This window comes from Lactuca sativa, chromosome 5 (genome assembly GCF_002870075.4).
Source record: "Lactuca sativa cultivar Salinas chromosome 5, Lsat_Salinas_v11, whole genome shotgun sequence".
Classification (NCBI taxonomy): domain Eukaryota; kingdom Viridiplantae; phylum Streptophyta; class Magnoliopsida; order Asterales; family Asteraceae; genus Lactuca; species Lactuca sativa.
Window position 1 is genome coordinate 181531469 of NC_056627.2, and position 16800 is coordinate 181548268.

Genomic DNA, 16800 nt, shown 5'->3' on the forward strand with positions numbered 1-16800 from the left:
AAGTCTCAAAATTAATGACTTAATTTAATAACGTAAACGGAAATAATTCGAAAACGACGAGTTTTTATTAACAGAATGGGTTACAATGACGGAACGAACTTCGGGTTGTCACATTAGTGACCTTTAACTTGTGTAAAAATGTCCAACTTCACAGACTGGTCCGAAGTGGTTTTTTGAAATGATAGGTTGTTTTTTTTAAAATCGCCATAAACTGTAGAAAAATCATGTGGAGATGTGCAAGTAGTCATTTTAAAGGTATAAACTTGAACTATTTGCACCTAATACAGTTTTGAAAACTAAAATGTTTAAGTTGACCAAAACAGTTCGTGAATGGAGTTAAACTTTTCTAATGAAAGCTGATGAATGAGTTTAGTTGTGTTCTTGGTGTTTTAACTTGTATCCCCCCCCCCCCTTAAAACTTAAGAAAAACATGAAAAGATAGGGTTATGAACTCACCTTGAGTGATTTCAATAGATGGATGATGAAAAGAAAAGTGTTCAACTCAAGAACACTTAAAAGATTGCTAGAAGATTCGAAGTCTCTAGCACAAATATGATGAAGTTTGTGTAAGGAACCTATGATTTGAGTAGAAAGGAGTGAAATAATCATATGGAGGATGATAATACTTACCAAAAGTAGAAGAAAAGCTTGGAGAATAGCCTTGAATCTCGAAATTTAGAGAGAGAAAGTGAGAGAGAATGAAGTTTGTTCTTTGGTGGAGAATGAGAGAAGAGTGAGGAGAGATAAGAGTTTTCTAGACCTTGACCAAGAGTATGGTTGGAATTATGGTAGGAAAAGGACAATGATTGACTAGGTATGGTGGAATAGTGACTGGGGATGGTCAAGGAGTGGGTATGGGAGGTTGCTTATGTTACACACTAAGGTAAAGTCAACACTCCACCTCAAATATTCACCCACTAGATTTTATTCTTAAATAAATATTTCCATAAAAATGTGCTTAGATTATGGAAATATGGGGCCTTATATGTCAAAATATAAGTTTGGGTGAAAATCCCGCGTTAAAATCACGAAAAACGGGCTTAAAACGCTAAAAATATTTAAAACCGGGCAAAAATTGTCAATTTCCGAAATTCTAGGCCGAAGGTTCAGTCCCAACTCTTAGAACCGAAAGTAGATGGGGGAACCGAGAGTAGGGTTCGGTCATTGAAGAGGAACCGAGAGAAGACAAGGAAGAACCGAAGGTGCGAAGAAGGGGAGGGAGCAGTAGGCAAGGCTCGGTCTCGGTTGCTCAGCAAGGTTCGGCTTCGATTGCTCAGCGAGGTTTGGCCTCGGCTGCTTCTCGGTTCCAGGAGGAGGCTCGGTTCAGGAGGGGGTTCGGCTCCTAGGAGGGTTCGGCTCTTAAGAGCTGTTTTTCGCGTAGACTTCCGTTTTCGAGCTGTTTTCGTCAAATTCGAGGGTCGGGATGCCCCGAGTGATTATAAGAAGTTGAGAGAGATTTTGAGGGAGATTTGGGAGAGATTACACACACTTGGAGAGATTTCTCATACAGAGAGAGATTTGGGAGAGATTTCACATACTTGGAGAGATTTGGGAGAGATTTCACATACTTGGAGAGATTTGGGAGAGATTTCACATACTTGGAGAGATTTGGAAGAGATCTCACATCCTTGGAGAGATTTCTCATGCAGAGAGAGATTTAAGAGAGATAGAGTGAGAGAGACCGGGAGAGACTTAGTTTGTGGCCTTTACGAGTGTTTAATTTCGAAAGGCAAGGTTTGTACACCCCGTTTAGCCTTGTTTAAGGATCTTACATACTCCCGATGAGTATGCAATAGTGTTTTATCGCTTTGGTTCATTACTTACCACAGTTTTATGTTAATGAAATCTAGATACACGAACTTTCCAAATGATGATTTCTCATTAGAATAGCGAGTTGTACATAAATTTCATAATGTAAACCCTAGTATACAAGGGTTAGTTGAGTTGACCGGTTTGACTTGTTGACTTTGTTTGACTTTGACTTGACCAGAATCTGACAGTTGTCACATTCTTTAACTTGGACAAGGAAGGATGGCCATATAGGTGATGTAGATAAGTTGGGGACACTGTACTAGCTGCAATGGAAGGACGAGATCCACCCATATATAGTGACCTTATGACTCATGCCCTTCGCCAATCATCCGTTCTGTGCTCAGGTCCTGTAGAAAAACAGAGTTAGGAGTAAAGGTTATTGAGCATTTTTTAGTGATGTGATGATAGTAAATTGAAAGGGCTTTTAGGAACATATAAAACTGAATCCAAGGACAATGAAGAGATAGGTTGTGCTTTGCCTATTCCATTGACAGTAGTCTTATTGCCATCAACAATAGTAATCGGAAGTAAAGGATCAGAACAAGATAATTGAGAAAAAAAATGTTTGTTACCACAGAGATGATTGGTAGCACCCGAATCAACAATCCAATGGCTACTAGATTGGCCTTGAGTAGAAAAGGCCGAGGGAGTTCCAGTGTGGATAGTTGCAATAAAGGTTGAATGTTGAGCTGCTTGAAATCTCAGAAATGCTTCATAACCGGATAAAGACATATTGACTGTCTGAGTTGATGAAGCAGCATGTATGGATCCAACAGTAGATTGATTGGTCTGAATTGATGGAGCAGCTGGTCGTCCATGTTTCTTCCAACACTTGTCCTCTGTGTGACCAAGTTGATGGCAAAACTCACATGATGGGCGCTTGCCATTATTTCCTTTCTTTGAACCCGAGGCAAAGACAGAAGAAGTTGGAGTTAGACTAGGATTGACCATGAAAGCAGAGGGAGTTGGCTCTTGTTTTGTTGTATGTGTACCGATCATGTTCAGTAGTCTACGAAAAGTATCCTTCATGGTGGGTACAATAGAGCTGGTAAGAATTTGATGCCTAACAGATTCAAATTATTGTTTGAGGCCTGAGAGAGCAGCTACCATGAAGAATTTGTCTCGTTGTGCAGTCTGCGCAGCAGGTGAGTTTACAAATGGCATAAGAGCCTCAAACTCTTGCATCAGGGCACAAACATGTCCTAGATATGACTTTATACTGCCATCTTGCTTTAAACTTTGGATATTGTGAACAACAGTGTACAAATGTTGTATGTCATTTGTATAACATTCAGATGCTTCAGTCCAGACATCGTAACATGTTTCGAATGGTTGAAACAATAGTAAGTTACAGAGTTGAGCATCAATTTGTTCCTATTTAGCACGATCTACTACAATATCTGTCACACGCTTTGTTAAATGATCACTTTGACCCTGACCTTTGAACCACATCTTGACTGAGGCTGCCCATGACAGATAATTAGCAGACCTAGTTAATTTTTCCGATGTAATTGACTGATTACCAGTGAAGATAAAAGACTGAGTAGTAGTAGGAGGAGGATTAACAACGTCTCCCATGGTTGATTGTGTGGATTTGATAGGGTTAAATAGACAGAGGCCGACTGTACTAGGGATCGATCAACAACAAGGAGGGCTTAGGAGATTGATACACGAAGCAGAGATGTAGTAATCGATAAAAAAAAAATTGAAGAAAGCAGCGGATTAGGGTTTCACTCGCTCTGATACCATGTGAAATCAGAGAGTGAAAAATCAAAGAGAGAGATTAGAGAACTCGTTTTCTCATTCCTTCAATTAAAAATGATTGTGTATACAATGATAAATATATACGCATAACCTATACTAGGTAAATATCTATTTACACTTGTAGTCCCTCAACTATACAATTCTAACAGTTACAATACTTGTTGCTTAAGAACATTTTAAACACATTCGACATACCTTAAATGCATAGATAAATCCTTGTAGAGTATATGTGTGTCTACTACCGATTCTTGGTGCATCGGGGTTCAAATGCTCCTCGATCTTGTCAAACATAAGACGTAGCTGTTTGTAAGTGAAATCTCATATCACTCTACCCTATGGGTACCTATGTCAACAATTACACATAATAAGTATATGTATGATTTGATATATATTATGTGTAAAAAAACTATATACCTGTTAAACTTCTCCAAATTAGAGACAAGTGTCATACATTCATCAGTAACCGGTTGTCGAGGGTATTTCACCGCGTCTGCATCACTTAATTGATGAAGTAAGTTATTGAACACATTGATAAGGTCAACCACTCTCACCGAATGTGAAAAAGGCACAAATGGGAACACATGTTGTTTGAACTCTCCAAAACCAGAACTTGGGGAGGGGAATACTCCCTGAACCACAAACCGGTGACCAAGCAGAATGCCTTCCTGTCAAAGAAAACTCGGTAATCGCCAACCGGAAATAGAAGCTCTTGTAGATCAAGTAGATCAAAAGTAGTAAATTTCTTGCACATAAGATAGTGACAAGTTAAATGGTGACATTCTACACCCATTGTCATGTTCACGTAATCACCAAAACATGATTGCCTAAAACAAGACCCCACAAACTGGTTGGTTATTTAAACGAGCCATTATTTCACGCCCAAGTTCAGGCCTGCATGTTGTAGTAACAACCACTTCGTATGTTCTATCGTGTTACAATCAAAAGAAAATTTAATTAGACATTTTTGTATGTATGTTCCAGAGGACATTACTGAATACTCAATTTCGGAACAGAATTTCGGAACAAAAATCCGAAACACAGCTCCAGAAATAAATTCTGGAATGTTCATCGCATTCCGAAGGACTTCATATTATTTTGGACATGTTTTTTGGATTCCAGACTATTGAAAATGACATTTTTTTGGTGAGAATTTTTGATGTAACATACATATATTCCTACATTTAAACTTATTATTGTCTTCAAACCAAAATTTTCAAGGAAAAATAATACTACCTATGTAACTGCATAGATTATACAGGTTTTAATGTATAATCTAGATTAAAGGCATATAATTATAAACACAATGGAAACTTACATATAAAAATGCATCTCATCACCGCTATCAAAAAACATTTTGAGTTTTAGGGGTGCTCGGAATGCTTCGTAGAGTAATCCGAAATGGGTATTCCGAAATGACATACTTCAAAATGAAGGGAAATACGACACGGCTAAAATTATATATATATATATATATATATATATATATATATATATATATATATATATATATATATATATATATATATATAGAGAGAGAGAGAGAGAGAGAGAGAGAGAGAGAGAGAGAGAGAGAGAGGGTGTACCATATATCTAGGTCAGATCCGTTACCCATAAATGCTTCGAATACAAAATCGGGTTCGGAATGAACTATTGCAGACCAAATGGTCATCTAAAAAAAATACTTTTTATTAAAATAAGATTAAAAAGTTGTTAGTTTATTCAATTTCCCTTTAATTATTTTTGTTAAGTACTGCCTATGAATAAGTGTTTACCAAGCATATATCCTAAAGTCATGAACTACCTCTTGTTCGATTTCTAACGAGGTGGGGGTATCGGAGAGTACCAGTAGTAGCAGTAAAGCAGAAGATTAAGGGCAAACCAAATCAAAATCAAAATGGAGAAGATGAGCCAGGCTATGGAGAAGGTCAGGATGCTCGTCGGAATCGAAGTCGAAGATAATCAACAAGCCGATGAAGAGTCGTCTTTCGCATTCATGGATGACTTCAATCGCAACTGTACTTTGTCCACTAAACAGGTCAGTGTTTTTCTTCTGAATATATATTTCTTTCGTGCTTAGGTCGCCCGTTGTTCGTTTCACATGCATTTGCATTGCCGAATTTCCCAATTAGGGATTCATAGAAATCAAATTTAGGTATTCAAGATCGGAAAATGCTACATGAAGTAATTCGGCTTCATGAAAATGTAGATCTGTGGTGGCTAGTTGTATTTGTTGCGTATTTGACTCTCATTTCTGCAAATCGCCATAATATTTTGATAGCTATGTTGAACTATACACGAAAATATAATGGTAAAATGATTTTCTAAAAGCAAAACATTAGGTCGAACGGAGATATCAGATGTAGTTTCATGTTCTAAGTGGGTGTTGATTTTGATGCAAAATGTTTGGGATTTAACCTTCACATACAATATAAGACCTGCTAATTCATTCAGATCATATTGATTAAGTAACTATCTATACTTGGAAATATTAGTGGTCATATAGGTAGCGATATCAGATAGTAGAGGCTTTGAAAGAGTTCATGGAGGTTTGAGGTATGGAGATTAGAATCAAGAAAGAGAAGAAATCTTGACTTTTGAAGGAGCTTGTGGTTTATTGGTTGTAAATGCTTCCTTTAAGGAACAATTCTCTCCTAATAACATTTAGTAAAGTTCAAAACTCAAAACTCTAGTCAGATGGACCTTGTGCTTGATAGGAAAAGAGATAAGAGTGTCATATATAAATGATAAATCATAAATTCTCCACTGGGGTCTCTATAAGTAACACAAGAAAACAGATACTTGTTTATGTCAACTATTTGTTTGGTTTTGAAAATTGGATCTTTCAAAATTAATGGAAAACACCCACAGTTTGTATCATTATTATTTTCAATTCTTGTATATGAATTTCTTAGATTCTGCTGAATTGGAGTGTAATATTTTAGTTATCTTTGATTTTCTGTTTTACTTCTTATACCTTGTGTAATGTTTAGTATTATTGTTAGCTTTTAAGTTCCTTAAATACTGACTTGCTTTCTCTCTCTCTTTCTGAACAGAGACTTTATGGTTTTGCCATATGCTTGGTTGCTGGTTTGACTTGTACACTTATGGTAAGCTTTAAAGTCAATATGTTTGATATAGCATCCTACTTTCACAAAAAAAAATTATGTTCATCTTTATTGGAGATTGACAGATTGTCAAACGTACTTTCATTTATTTGTTTATTTTAGCATCCTACTTTTAAATTGAGTAACTACAACTATACAAGTACAATCTTGTAATAAATTAAAATTTGAAAGTACAATGTTATAATTGGTTAGATTTTTCAAATTATAATGTCTTAATAAGAAAAATAATTGGAAATTACAGTTCTTTAAATAGGAAATGAAAGTAGGTTAAATAAATGAAAGTATGTTGCTATTTCTTGCATTTATCCCTATTTTCTTTTAAGGTTTTACTTTTGGTTCATTTTCGCACGTTATGTTGCTAACTTTAATGTTTTATTATTATTATTTTTTTTTTGCAGTCAATGCTAGTTTTCTTTAATCCCATAAAGTTTGGCATAGCATTCACCTTTGGAAATCTGCTTTCACTTGGCAGGTTTGTATTAAAATCATATGCAATAATGCATCATGTTTAAATTAATTTCATATTCTTTAAATTAGTTTCTCTTCCCATTCATTTTCAAGAGTAAATTACACTTTTGGTCCCTATGCATATTTATATTGCCAAAAAAAATTATTTCTCCTTTTATTTTCTATGTCCTTAATTAGCAAACATTACTAATTTATTCTAAAGCACCTTTTTTTAAATAACTGCATCTAATAAGCTCAAATATTACAACGATAATTTATACCTAAATAAGATAAATATACAACACCAAAATGTTTATATATGCTAATGTATTTTATTGTATGACAGCACAGGGTTCTTAATAGGCCCTAAACGGCAAGTCAACATGATGCTTGACCCTGTACGAATTTACGCAACTGCCCTCTATATTGCAAGTATACTACTTGCCTTGTTATGTGCTCTCTATGTAAGTTACTTTTCCATTTTTGCCCTTGAACAATTATATCTCCCAAACAATCTTATCCCATTTCCCACTGATTACAGGTTCATAACAAGCTATTGACACTGATTGCAATCATCTTAGAGTTTGGTGCTCTCATTTGGTATGTCATAAATTTTATTTTTCTTTTTTATTGTTATTAAAAAGTCAGTGTCAAAATTTAATTTGTTTGTTTATTTTTCCATATGATGAAACAGGTATAGCATGAGCTATATTCCTTTTGCTCGGGCGATGGTCTCAAAAATCATGGTTGCTTGTTTTGATACTGAATTTTGAGTGAAAAGACTTAAATACCCCTCTTGTTTGTATATGAGAATACGGATTGGAGATTGCGGAATATACTATTAATCAGACATTGTAACGATTAACAAATGCACTTTTTTTTACCTTCTGTTCTTCAATTTGAGAGTCTTTTGTCCATTTATAGTTCCAAAATTTCCATGGGGTTTGTTGTTGACCAGGGTTTGACCTGACACGAAGCTTTTTCGACATGACTGGACAAGTTTTGTAGGGTTATATTCGACGACGAGGATACAAAGGGCATTTATGTCTTTTTACACAAACAAGAGATCGAGAGACCAAGTCCTCAGCCCAACTTTTTAGGCGAGAAAAAAATTGCAGTTTTTGTCCTATTGTCATCAGACCCGGTTTCAATCCAATTACATGTCAAACACAGTATAATTTGCCATCTTCATGTTTGGAGAAGGAAACAAATGGATCCTAAGTAGGAATGGGGTTATGGGGACAAATTACTTTCCTTTGATACAAAGAAATAAAAAACAATGAAAGACATTTGTGGTCCATAAAGAATTAACTTCTTCTATGGTTGCATCAACAAGACTTTTTTAGTAGTTTTTTTTGGAAAAAGATGTGCAATTATGAGAATAAAATACACATGTGGAGTTAATGGGCCAAAAAGTGCTTTGTGGTTGTGGTTGGTTATGGTTAAGTCAATCAAGTAAGATTAATTAACATTGGGAATTGGGGTACAGCTTTTTTTGGGAATTGGGGTACAACTGGGAATGGATTTAGTGGGCATGATAATGATTTATGCTTTCAGTTTTTGAACCTTTTGTACACATTTGATTGGCCATCTTTATATGACACCCACATGTATATGTCGCTGACATTTTTGAACATGGGTGGTGTTCATGGGAGTTTTAAATTTTCAACGGATGAAACACTCGATAGATTTTAAATAGTACAATGGCAAACTTTTTTTTTGTTTATTATAAATTGTTTTTTCATTTTCTATAATAGCCGTCTACTTTTAAATTTATGGGTTATTCACTACATTAATATACATATTTAACGGACAACACATGTATGAACGTTAACATTTGGGTTGTTTGCGCTTCTGGCACAATTGTTTCTTTCATTGTAGTAGTATATGACAGACATGCAGTGGCGTAGCTAGTAGCTACTCATGCATAAGGTAGGTCCTAGGACCTTTTTTTTTTCCTTAAGATTATCCTCATAACCCAATCCAACTCAATTATATACTAAAAAAATATTATTTTTCTTATTAAAAATTTAAAATATACAACCTAATCATACCAAAATTTTATCCCTCGTTACCAATCCAACCTAACCCAAATTTCATCTATAAAATTATATCAATATTAATCTCATTTTGTAGAGAAAATTAAATTATATATTTTGGTATATTTTATTTTATTTTTTAATAAAGACGAACTATATTTATTTCAAATTTACTTTTAGTTTATAAAAGTTAATATAATCTCTCCTTGAATAGTTGACACATGGACAATGAAACATGTAAAAAGATGGTGAGCTGAGTTCATGGGCATGAGCGGATCTTACGGGGTTGTCTCATTTTTTTATTTTATTTTTAATTTTTTATTGGTGAGCTATAGCTTTGGCTCACCTAGAGGGTAGTCTAATACAACAAGTAAATATAAAAATAATAAAATAATAAGAAACTATTTTATTTTTGTCAAAAGACCTATCGTTTTATATTTTTTCAATTTCATTTATATAAGGAACCATATAGTTTTTGATTCTATATTTGTCACTGCAGACATGTTGCAATATGGTGGGAATATATATATATATATATATATATATATATATATATATATATATATATATATATATATATATATATATGTCCCTGCTTTAATATGAAATTTACAAATATGGTCCCTATGTTTCATACATTATAGAAAGGTCTCTATCTAATTGTAAACTTATAGAAATGGTCCCTATAACTTTGTAAAATGCCACTATCATCCCCACGACTTTGAACTTTGTAAGTTTTGCTATAACACATCTGTTTTTGGCTTCTTTTTTAAATAAATAAATAAAATAAATATAAAAAATATAAAAAAAAAAAAAAAAAAAACATCTAGGGTTGAAGCCTGTGATCACCTCATATTATATATTTATATACATATTTAAATTACAACACGGTTATGAATAGTGATGTTTGCCTTCTTTCGTTTTGATCACAGATGTTTACCTCGTTATTAGTTTTGGTCCTGAGTGGTATACACGTGGTTCTCTTACATAAATGGTCCCTGGATTTTGTTGAACTTGGCATGTGGTCCTTACATGGGTTTTGCTATTATCCATCCCTATTTATTTAGTTGGTTAGCTTGCACCTTTGCCATAAATTAGATAAATGATCCCTGCATTTTACTGAATTAATAAGAAATCGTCCGCTTTTGATTTTTGATTTTTTTTTATTTTTTAGTTTTTGTTGTTTTAAATGAACCAATTTTTGGGTTAAAAAAAATTTAGGCGAAGTCGGGGATCACCTTCTAGTGTCATTTAATAGATATTAGAAAATAACCCACTTCTCTGAATATTTTGTAAATGACCGTAAAGTTTGAAGTGCTGGAATCTCCAAAGTCAGATAATTTTTTTGAACTACTTTTCAATGTTAGTTGAGTTTGAAAATATACTACTGGAAATCTGAAAACTCGTATGAGAATTTTGATTTATCCCCATCAATCTAAGCTTGTTTCTGAAGAAGGTTCATTTGAATAGAGTGGATGACAGGATGAGCGATGAATTAAGATATCTTGTCATGTGAATTTGGTTATCAAACATTCCGCCTCTTTTGAGTTCTTTTTTTTGTTTGTTTAATCTACCTGTTTTCAATTTGTTGAAGATCATCTCTTTCTCTGATGAAATTGTCGGCATGTCCTCCTTCAACCTCTACATCGATGTCCTTTCACAGCAGCCTGAAGAAATATATGAAGAAAAAAGCTCTGTAAGAAATGAAGAAAGAGTTGAAGATTTACATGTCATTCCATGATTAGAAGACGTTTGAGCGGTTGAAGAGGTATCCATTTTGAAAGAGTTTGAAAACAAGTTTCGTTAAAGGAGTTCAAAATTCGCAAAATTTTAGTCTTTGTTGTCATCTGACATTTGCTAAAAGTAGGAGTATTTTGTAGTATACAATTACAAAATGTGGTCATATTGGTAAATAACCAATTATTTATTATCAAGACAACATTGAACATACTAAAAAAAATCTACCCACTACATCACTATGTAACATGCTCTACCTATTTGTATCAATCATCCCATTCCACACATAAACCGAAAACCATATGATAACTACTTTCTGTACACATGGATACAAAAACTTTTATATAAAGTCGTTTAATTTACTCAGATCCACCATCATCACTAGTATACAAAATATCAACAATGCATATATATCATACAATACACATGCATGCATACATCAACACATTTTTCAAATTCATTGAGAAGAAGTCTGAGTTGCCCGGTTTTCTTGCCTCGGGGCATCCGCATACGTTTGTCCTTGTCCTTGTCCTTGATCTCTCATATCTCTAAACATCGAGAGAAATGAATTCAAACTCTCAGAAGACGCGCCTCCCAAGATCCACAACAGCATCGAACTGAACGAATTCATTGTTCCCGGGTTTCCACCACCGTCCGCCACCGGAATTGGTGGTTGGGTTTCTTGATTTTCTGGCGGCGGTGGTTGGGTTGCGGGGTTTTCCGGCGGTCCGTTTGTTTGAATTGGCGGTGGAGCGGGTTGACCGCCTCGTGGTGGATTTGGTGTTACGTTTCTTAATGGGTTTAATCGGGTGATGTGGAGAGTTGAGGCGAGGATTGTGGAGGAGGTGATGTGGAAGTCTGGTTGTTGTTGGAATTGTGATCGTCTGTTTTGCATAAATCTTTGTAAAGCTGGAACCTATGAAATAAGGGTTAAATGCAAGAAATAGCAATTGATTTTTTTTTTTTAAATAATATCAATATGTTCTCACTTCAAATCGGTTCCAGAAGTAGAGGATGAGGTGTTGCATGAATGCAGCAGTTGTTGAAAGGGCCAAATAGGAAAATCCTGAAAATTTCATTTTACAATGTTATAAAAAATAAAGAAAATGTAAAAAGATTTAGATTTGACAAGTAGTAATAAAAAGGACGAACCATGGGTATAGGAGAAGAAATAGATATGAAACACCAGAAAATACAACAAAAAGAAGCGTGGAAAGAACTTCATTGATATTGGCGTACGAACACTGCAAAATAAAAAAAATAAAAAAAGTTATATAATATAAATCAAACATTTTCAAAGTAGAATGCTGTAAAAGAAAGAAATGGAAGTAGGATGCAAAAGACGTGAATGCCCTCGTCCTCGTCATCAAAAATTAACCTGATAAGAGTGAAGAGTTCACAGAGCCAGACAAGAATCAACACCATGAAAGCCAAAAGCTGGTCATCATAAAACTCAAAAAGAAAAAACAAGATCCCAATCATTATCTGCATATACACAAACACAAAATGGGAAGTAATCCATGTTAGATTTTATATCACAAAATGTTTTTTGAAATATATATATATATATATATATATATATATATATATATATATATATATATATATATATATATATATATATATTTACAAAACTTACAGGCACAAAAACTAGAGATTCAATCACATGAACAAAAATCAACTGAAAAGTCGGGAGACGATGTCGCGCATGGTGTTGGAGCTGCACTATAAACAGAGAAAAACATAAACAAATTACATTAAATAAATTATCTTTTTGTTTGGTTAATTATATTTAAAAATTTAAGAATAAATAAAAGTTAGAAGAACAAACCTGTGAACTTGAGCATGCGAGTTTGTGTCTCTCTTAAAGTAAATGAAACTGACATTGTTGTGGTGAAGAACACAAAGAGTGACATCATAAGCACACCACACTTGGTAGCAAAATAGTCTGCAGCAGGATATAGGGCCAAATTAGAAGGGTAGTCTTGTCTTTTTCTCTTTTGTAATCACAAATCAGTAGTTCAAGATTCAAAGTGGGTTTTTGTTGGTTGGTGATTAAAGGGCAAAAGTGGCAAACCTCCAAATCTGGCTGACCCTTCTGGTTGCTCATGTGCATATGTAAGATTGTAGAATTCTTTTGTCTGGTAATTATACAAGTAGCCTGCATCAGATTTTTCAAAAACATTTTTTAAAATAAAGGGCAAATTGCACCCAATGAATATAATTGTTACTTATTAATTCAAGTAAAAAAAAAATTATACCTTGACCCGGAGAATTCAGTAAACTGTTCATCAAAATAGTGTCATATCCTACAAGTCTATTTATCAGAAGCTGCTGCCACCTGGAAAAATATGAGATATGAAAATAACAAATTATAAATGTACTTTGCTTTATTTGTGTATTATAGCATCCTACTATCTTTACTCTCTATTCCAGCATCAAACTTTCAGATTTTTCATATTAGGGCACTGTGTCATGAAAATTTTATCTAATATAACATTCTACTTTCAATTTCTTTTTTTTCTTTTTTTAATACAAATAGGGGGTGTTTGGTTTTGTGTTTTAAAAATGACTTATTGATAATAAGCTAAATTGAGTGTTTGGGACTGAAAATAGCTTTACAAAATGACTTTTCCCCACCTCCAATAAGAAGTTTTCAAGAAGCCACTCCCTTTTAACTTCTTGAAACTCCTTATGACTTTTTGAAGATAAAAGATCATAATACCCTTAATGAACCTCACACTCTCTTTTCCTTCCCTTTTTGGTCATTTTACATCTATAAGTAGTTTAAAAAAAAGTGCTTATAAGTAACTTATAGCTTTTCGCCACCATATAAGCTAACTAATTTTTAAAAGAATTCATTTTGCTACCACATAAGCTAATAAGAACTCTTATCAAAAAGTGTTTTTTTGTATTGAAATACAAAACCAAACTCCCCCATAATACTTTGAAAAACCTACTCAATTATAGCAGTGAAAATTGTTTTATATTTGATTATTTGGATAACATTGTGATATATTGGTAAATTTTTTAAAGTGCAATGATGTAATAGGAAAGAGTTAATGTAAGATATTATATTATATTATAATAAACAAATAAATGAAAGTACATTGCTATTTCTTGAATTTACAAAACTTAGAGATGAAATTGAAAAGTACCTGTTCCCAAAGCAGGAGTCCCGGGCTGAAATGCTAATGTTGACAGTTCGGATGTTATGTTGAGCTTTGGCTTTTTCAGGCAGCAGAAAGTAACCCTACAAAAACAATCTCTCCAGACTTTATATTGAGTTGGAATTTGGAAAAAGATACTCCTTTTCCAGAAGAGGAGATATATTAATTAATTACTAAGCTGGTGTTTTGTATGATGGATTCTCAAAGGAATGGAATGGTTAATTCCACTGGAATGAAATTAGTTTTGTTTTGGCTGATGGAATGGAGTAGACCATTCTTGAAGGAATATACTTCCTACCATTTTGTTAATTTTCTTTCATTACCCATGGGGTGTTGTTTTTCATTCCCTCATGGAGTGGAATGAGAAATTTTCATTCATTACTCTGTCTATTCCATTCCATTCTATTCCATCCAACCAAATAGACCCTAAATATTTTTATCTCTAAACAATTAACGGATGAACAAATAAGAACACGAAAGAAAAGGAACAATCTATGAGGCCTCTCTTACCTTTTCCATTGTATACAGATAAGTTGGTTCAAATGCGTTGCTTCTTGTTTCAAGCCACTGCACTAAATCATCAAAAATACTTGCAATGTGAATGAAACAAATAGCTCTAAAACTAATTCTTTTCCATTTATCTTCTAACATGTGCTTTGTAACTTCAAATATCACATGATGTATAAATGCATACAACAACTTTGACTTCCTAGAAGGCACAAAGAAAAGTCAAAAGCATATAAGTAGATGGTTTACCTGCCAATGAATTAAGCTTGTCCAGATGAAGTATACGAAGATATTTATAGATATCAATATGTAAATGGATCCCAGCAATGTCCTGCATTTTCTTTTTAAGTTCAAAATTAGCAGATAGAAGAAAGAAAATCTTCCTACCCCTTTTTAAGTTTCACTCACCCATATACTTCCCACAATTCGAGTCGAATGTCTCCAAAAAAACGATAACCTTCCATGCCATTTCCTAAGAACACGAAATATTGCAGCTTTAAGTGATTCTTTAGCTGACATAAGGAATCTGCTACGAGACTCATCTTTCTTAGGTTTCCGGAAGGTATCTTCAACATTTTCAGTGTTAGTAGAAGTCTCAGATTGTGATTCAAGAAGTTCATTATCAGATTTCCAGAATTTTAGAGGCGATTTCCCACTCCTGCTGCTTGAACTAACCCATGTTGACCAAAACTGTGCATCCTCAAAGTTTGATTTGTCAACATTTTGCTCTGCAACTTTCAGATCATTACTTTCAGTTTCTTTGTCAACAACATTCTTTGAATCATACCCAGATTCACTTTGTGACCATAAGCCAGCACTGGTAATCTGCACAAACAAGGAGAAGAGAACAACATTCGATGGTTTATATGGAGCAGGATTCTGTGTAAAGATATAAACAACTTTGAAACATGATATCTTCTAATATTGCTAATGTAAACCTTAATTTGGATAAGTTGGGCTTCAGTAGTTGCAACTCCAGTAAGTTCACTTGAGCACCCAGGCTACACGACATGGAATCCAGTTAGAAGAACGGACAAAAAATTATATAAAGCAAGCAATTTTTTAGAAAATATAAGAGTGTTGTAAAATCAGATAATTCTTTGATTGGAGCTAATGATATTTAGGTATTTTTACATTTAGCCCAATAAGCAATTTTACTTACCAGACTCTGCAAATCATAATCATAATCACAATTAATCTTTGCTAAACACTCAAACTACATACCCAAACACCTCCTAAGTGATCTTTCCATAATTAAAGTGTACTTATGTTATCTCTCTGACTCTCTCCAACTGAAATAGTATAACATAATTGACACACCTTCACTAACCTAAATTGGGAATAGACTCAACGAAAGTGCAGTTACTCTTAGCAAACACCCTTGTTTTCGGATAACAGGCTAACAATTCATGTCCATCGGATTCAACCATATGACCTCTTCAGTAAAAGTAGAGCATCCGAAATTGGAAAGTGCAACTAAAGTAACACAATCGATATGACTCGGAAATTGAAGAAATTACATGAAACTAAACTCAAATACGAAATGTTTGAAAAGGACAAGAGAACACAGAGTATAGTTTAATCGAATACCTGTTGGACGTAATTGGCATGCATAACAACCAGAATACAGAAGAGAGTGATGGCTATGAAGAGATATATGTACTCGAGAGAAGCTCGTATTCTTGGTGTGAGGACATGTGAGAATCGTTCTTGAACCCTGATGAAAGTCTGCTCAGGATCCATGGGAGTGATGGATGGATCGATTGAACCCTAGCGGTTGAAGTTGGAGCTGAAGGTGGATGTCTTACATCGAAAGGGAAACCACTGCCGTGAAAACTCGAAGCTCGATCACATCCATATTCAGAAGAAGAAAGAGAGAATCGAACGGGAAATGTATAAATGGAATAATAGATGGATGGGGACACAAATTAAAATACCTTTTCTTGTTGTTTGCGCCTCCGAGATAGACCATTTGGATTTGCATCAACGCCCGGAGTCTATCAAACCATTTCTTGTTATTTTTTGAATTTGATATTTCATAAGATAAAATACATTTATGTTTTATTAGGATAAAATACAAAAAGACCATTGTATTTTGTTAATGTTTTATTAGAATAAATTATAAAAAGACCATTATATTTTGTTTCATTATTATTTTGTTTCTATCGATATTTTAGAACTTAGAAGTATTTCGGTATA

General features: G+C 34.0%; 2 protein-coding genes across 3 annotated transcripts; one reads left to right on the forward strand and one right to left on the reverse strand.

The window, feature by feature from the left end:
• The first annotated feature begins 5217 nt into the window (after window positions 1-5217).
• On the forward strand, window positions 5218-8065 carry LOC111897647 (uncharacterized). Its single transcript, XM_023893608.2, has 6 exons — window positions 5218-5611; window positions 6630-6683; window positions 7100-7173; window positions 7495-7612; window positions 7690-7748; window positions 7843-8065. The coding sequence occupies exons 1-6, from the start codon at window positions 5471-5473 to the stop codon at window positions 7919-7921; spliced, it is 525 nt and encodes a 174-aa protein (XP_023749376.1). The 5' UTR covers window positions 5218-5470; the 3' UTR covers window positions 7922-8065.
• Window positions 8066-11249: 3184 nt separating this feature from the next.
• On the reverse strand, window positions 11250-16530 carry LOC111897597 (membralin-like protein At1g60995). Of its 2 annotated transcripts, none has more exons than XM_023893550.3 (14): window positions 16192-16530; window positions 15540-15602; window positions 15010-15426; window positions 14851-14941; window positions 14605-14666; window positions 14083-14177; window positions 13186-13265; window positions 13002-13085; window positions 12756-12872; window positions 12564-12649; window positions 12303-12409; window positions 12077-12168; window positions 11914-11990; window positions 11250-11840 (listed from the first exon to the last, which is right to left on the reverse strand). In XM_023893550.3, exons 1-14 carry the CDS (start codon window positions 16342-16344, stop codon window positions 11382-11384), a joined length of 1983 nt encoding a protein of 660 aa, XP_023749318.1. In that variant the 5' UTR covers window positions 16345-16530; the 3' UTR covers window positions 11250-11381. The 2 variants fall into 2 exon arrangements, with proteins under 2 accessions (XP_023749318.1, XP_023749319.1); XM_023893551.3 differs by having other exon boundaries at window positions 14851-14932; window positions 16192-16527.
• Window positions 16531-16800: the final 270 nt, after the last annotated feature.

Coding starts and splice junctions, on each gene's coding strand:
- LOC111897647 (XM_023893608.2), top strand. CDS start 5,471: ATGGAGAAGATGAGCCAGGCTATGGAGAAGGTCAGGATGCTCGTCGGA. Junction 7,174..7,494: donor AATCTGCTTTCACTTGGCAG/GTTTGTATTAAA, acceptor ATTGTATGACAG/CACAGGGTTCTTAATAGGCC. Junction 7,613..7,689: donor CCTTGTTATGTGCTCTCTAT/GTAAGTTACTTT, acceptor CACTGATTACAG/GTTCATAACAAGCTATTGAC.
- LOC111897597 (XM_023893550.3), bottom strand. CDS start 16,344: ATGGATCCTGAGCAGACTTTCATCAGGGTTCAAGAACGATTCTCACAT. Junction 15,427..15,539: donor CCCAACTTATCCAAATTAAG/GTTTACATTAGC, acceptor TTGTTTGTGCAG/ATTACCAGTGCTGGCTTATG. Junction 12,650..12,755: donor TCGCATGCTCAAGTTCACAG/GTTTGTTCTTCT, acceptor CTCTGTTTATAG/TGCAGCTCCAACACCATGCG.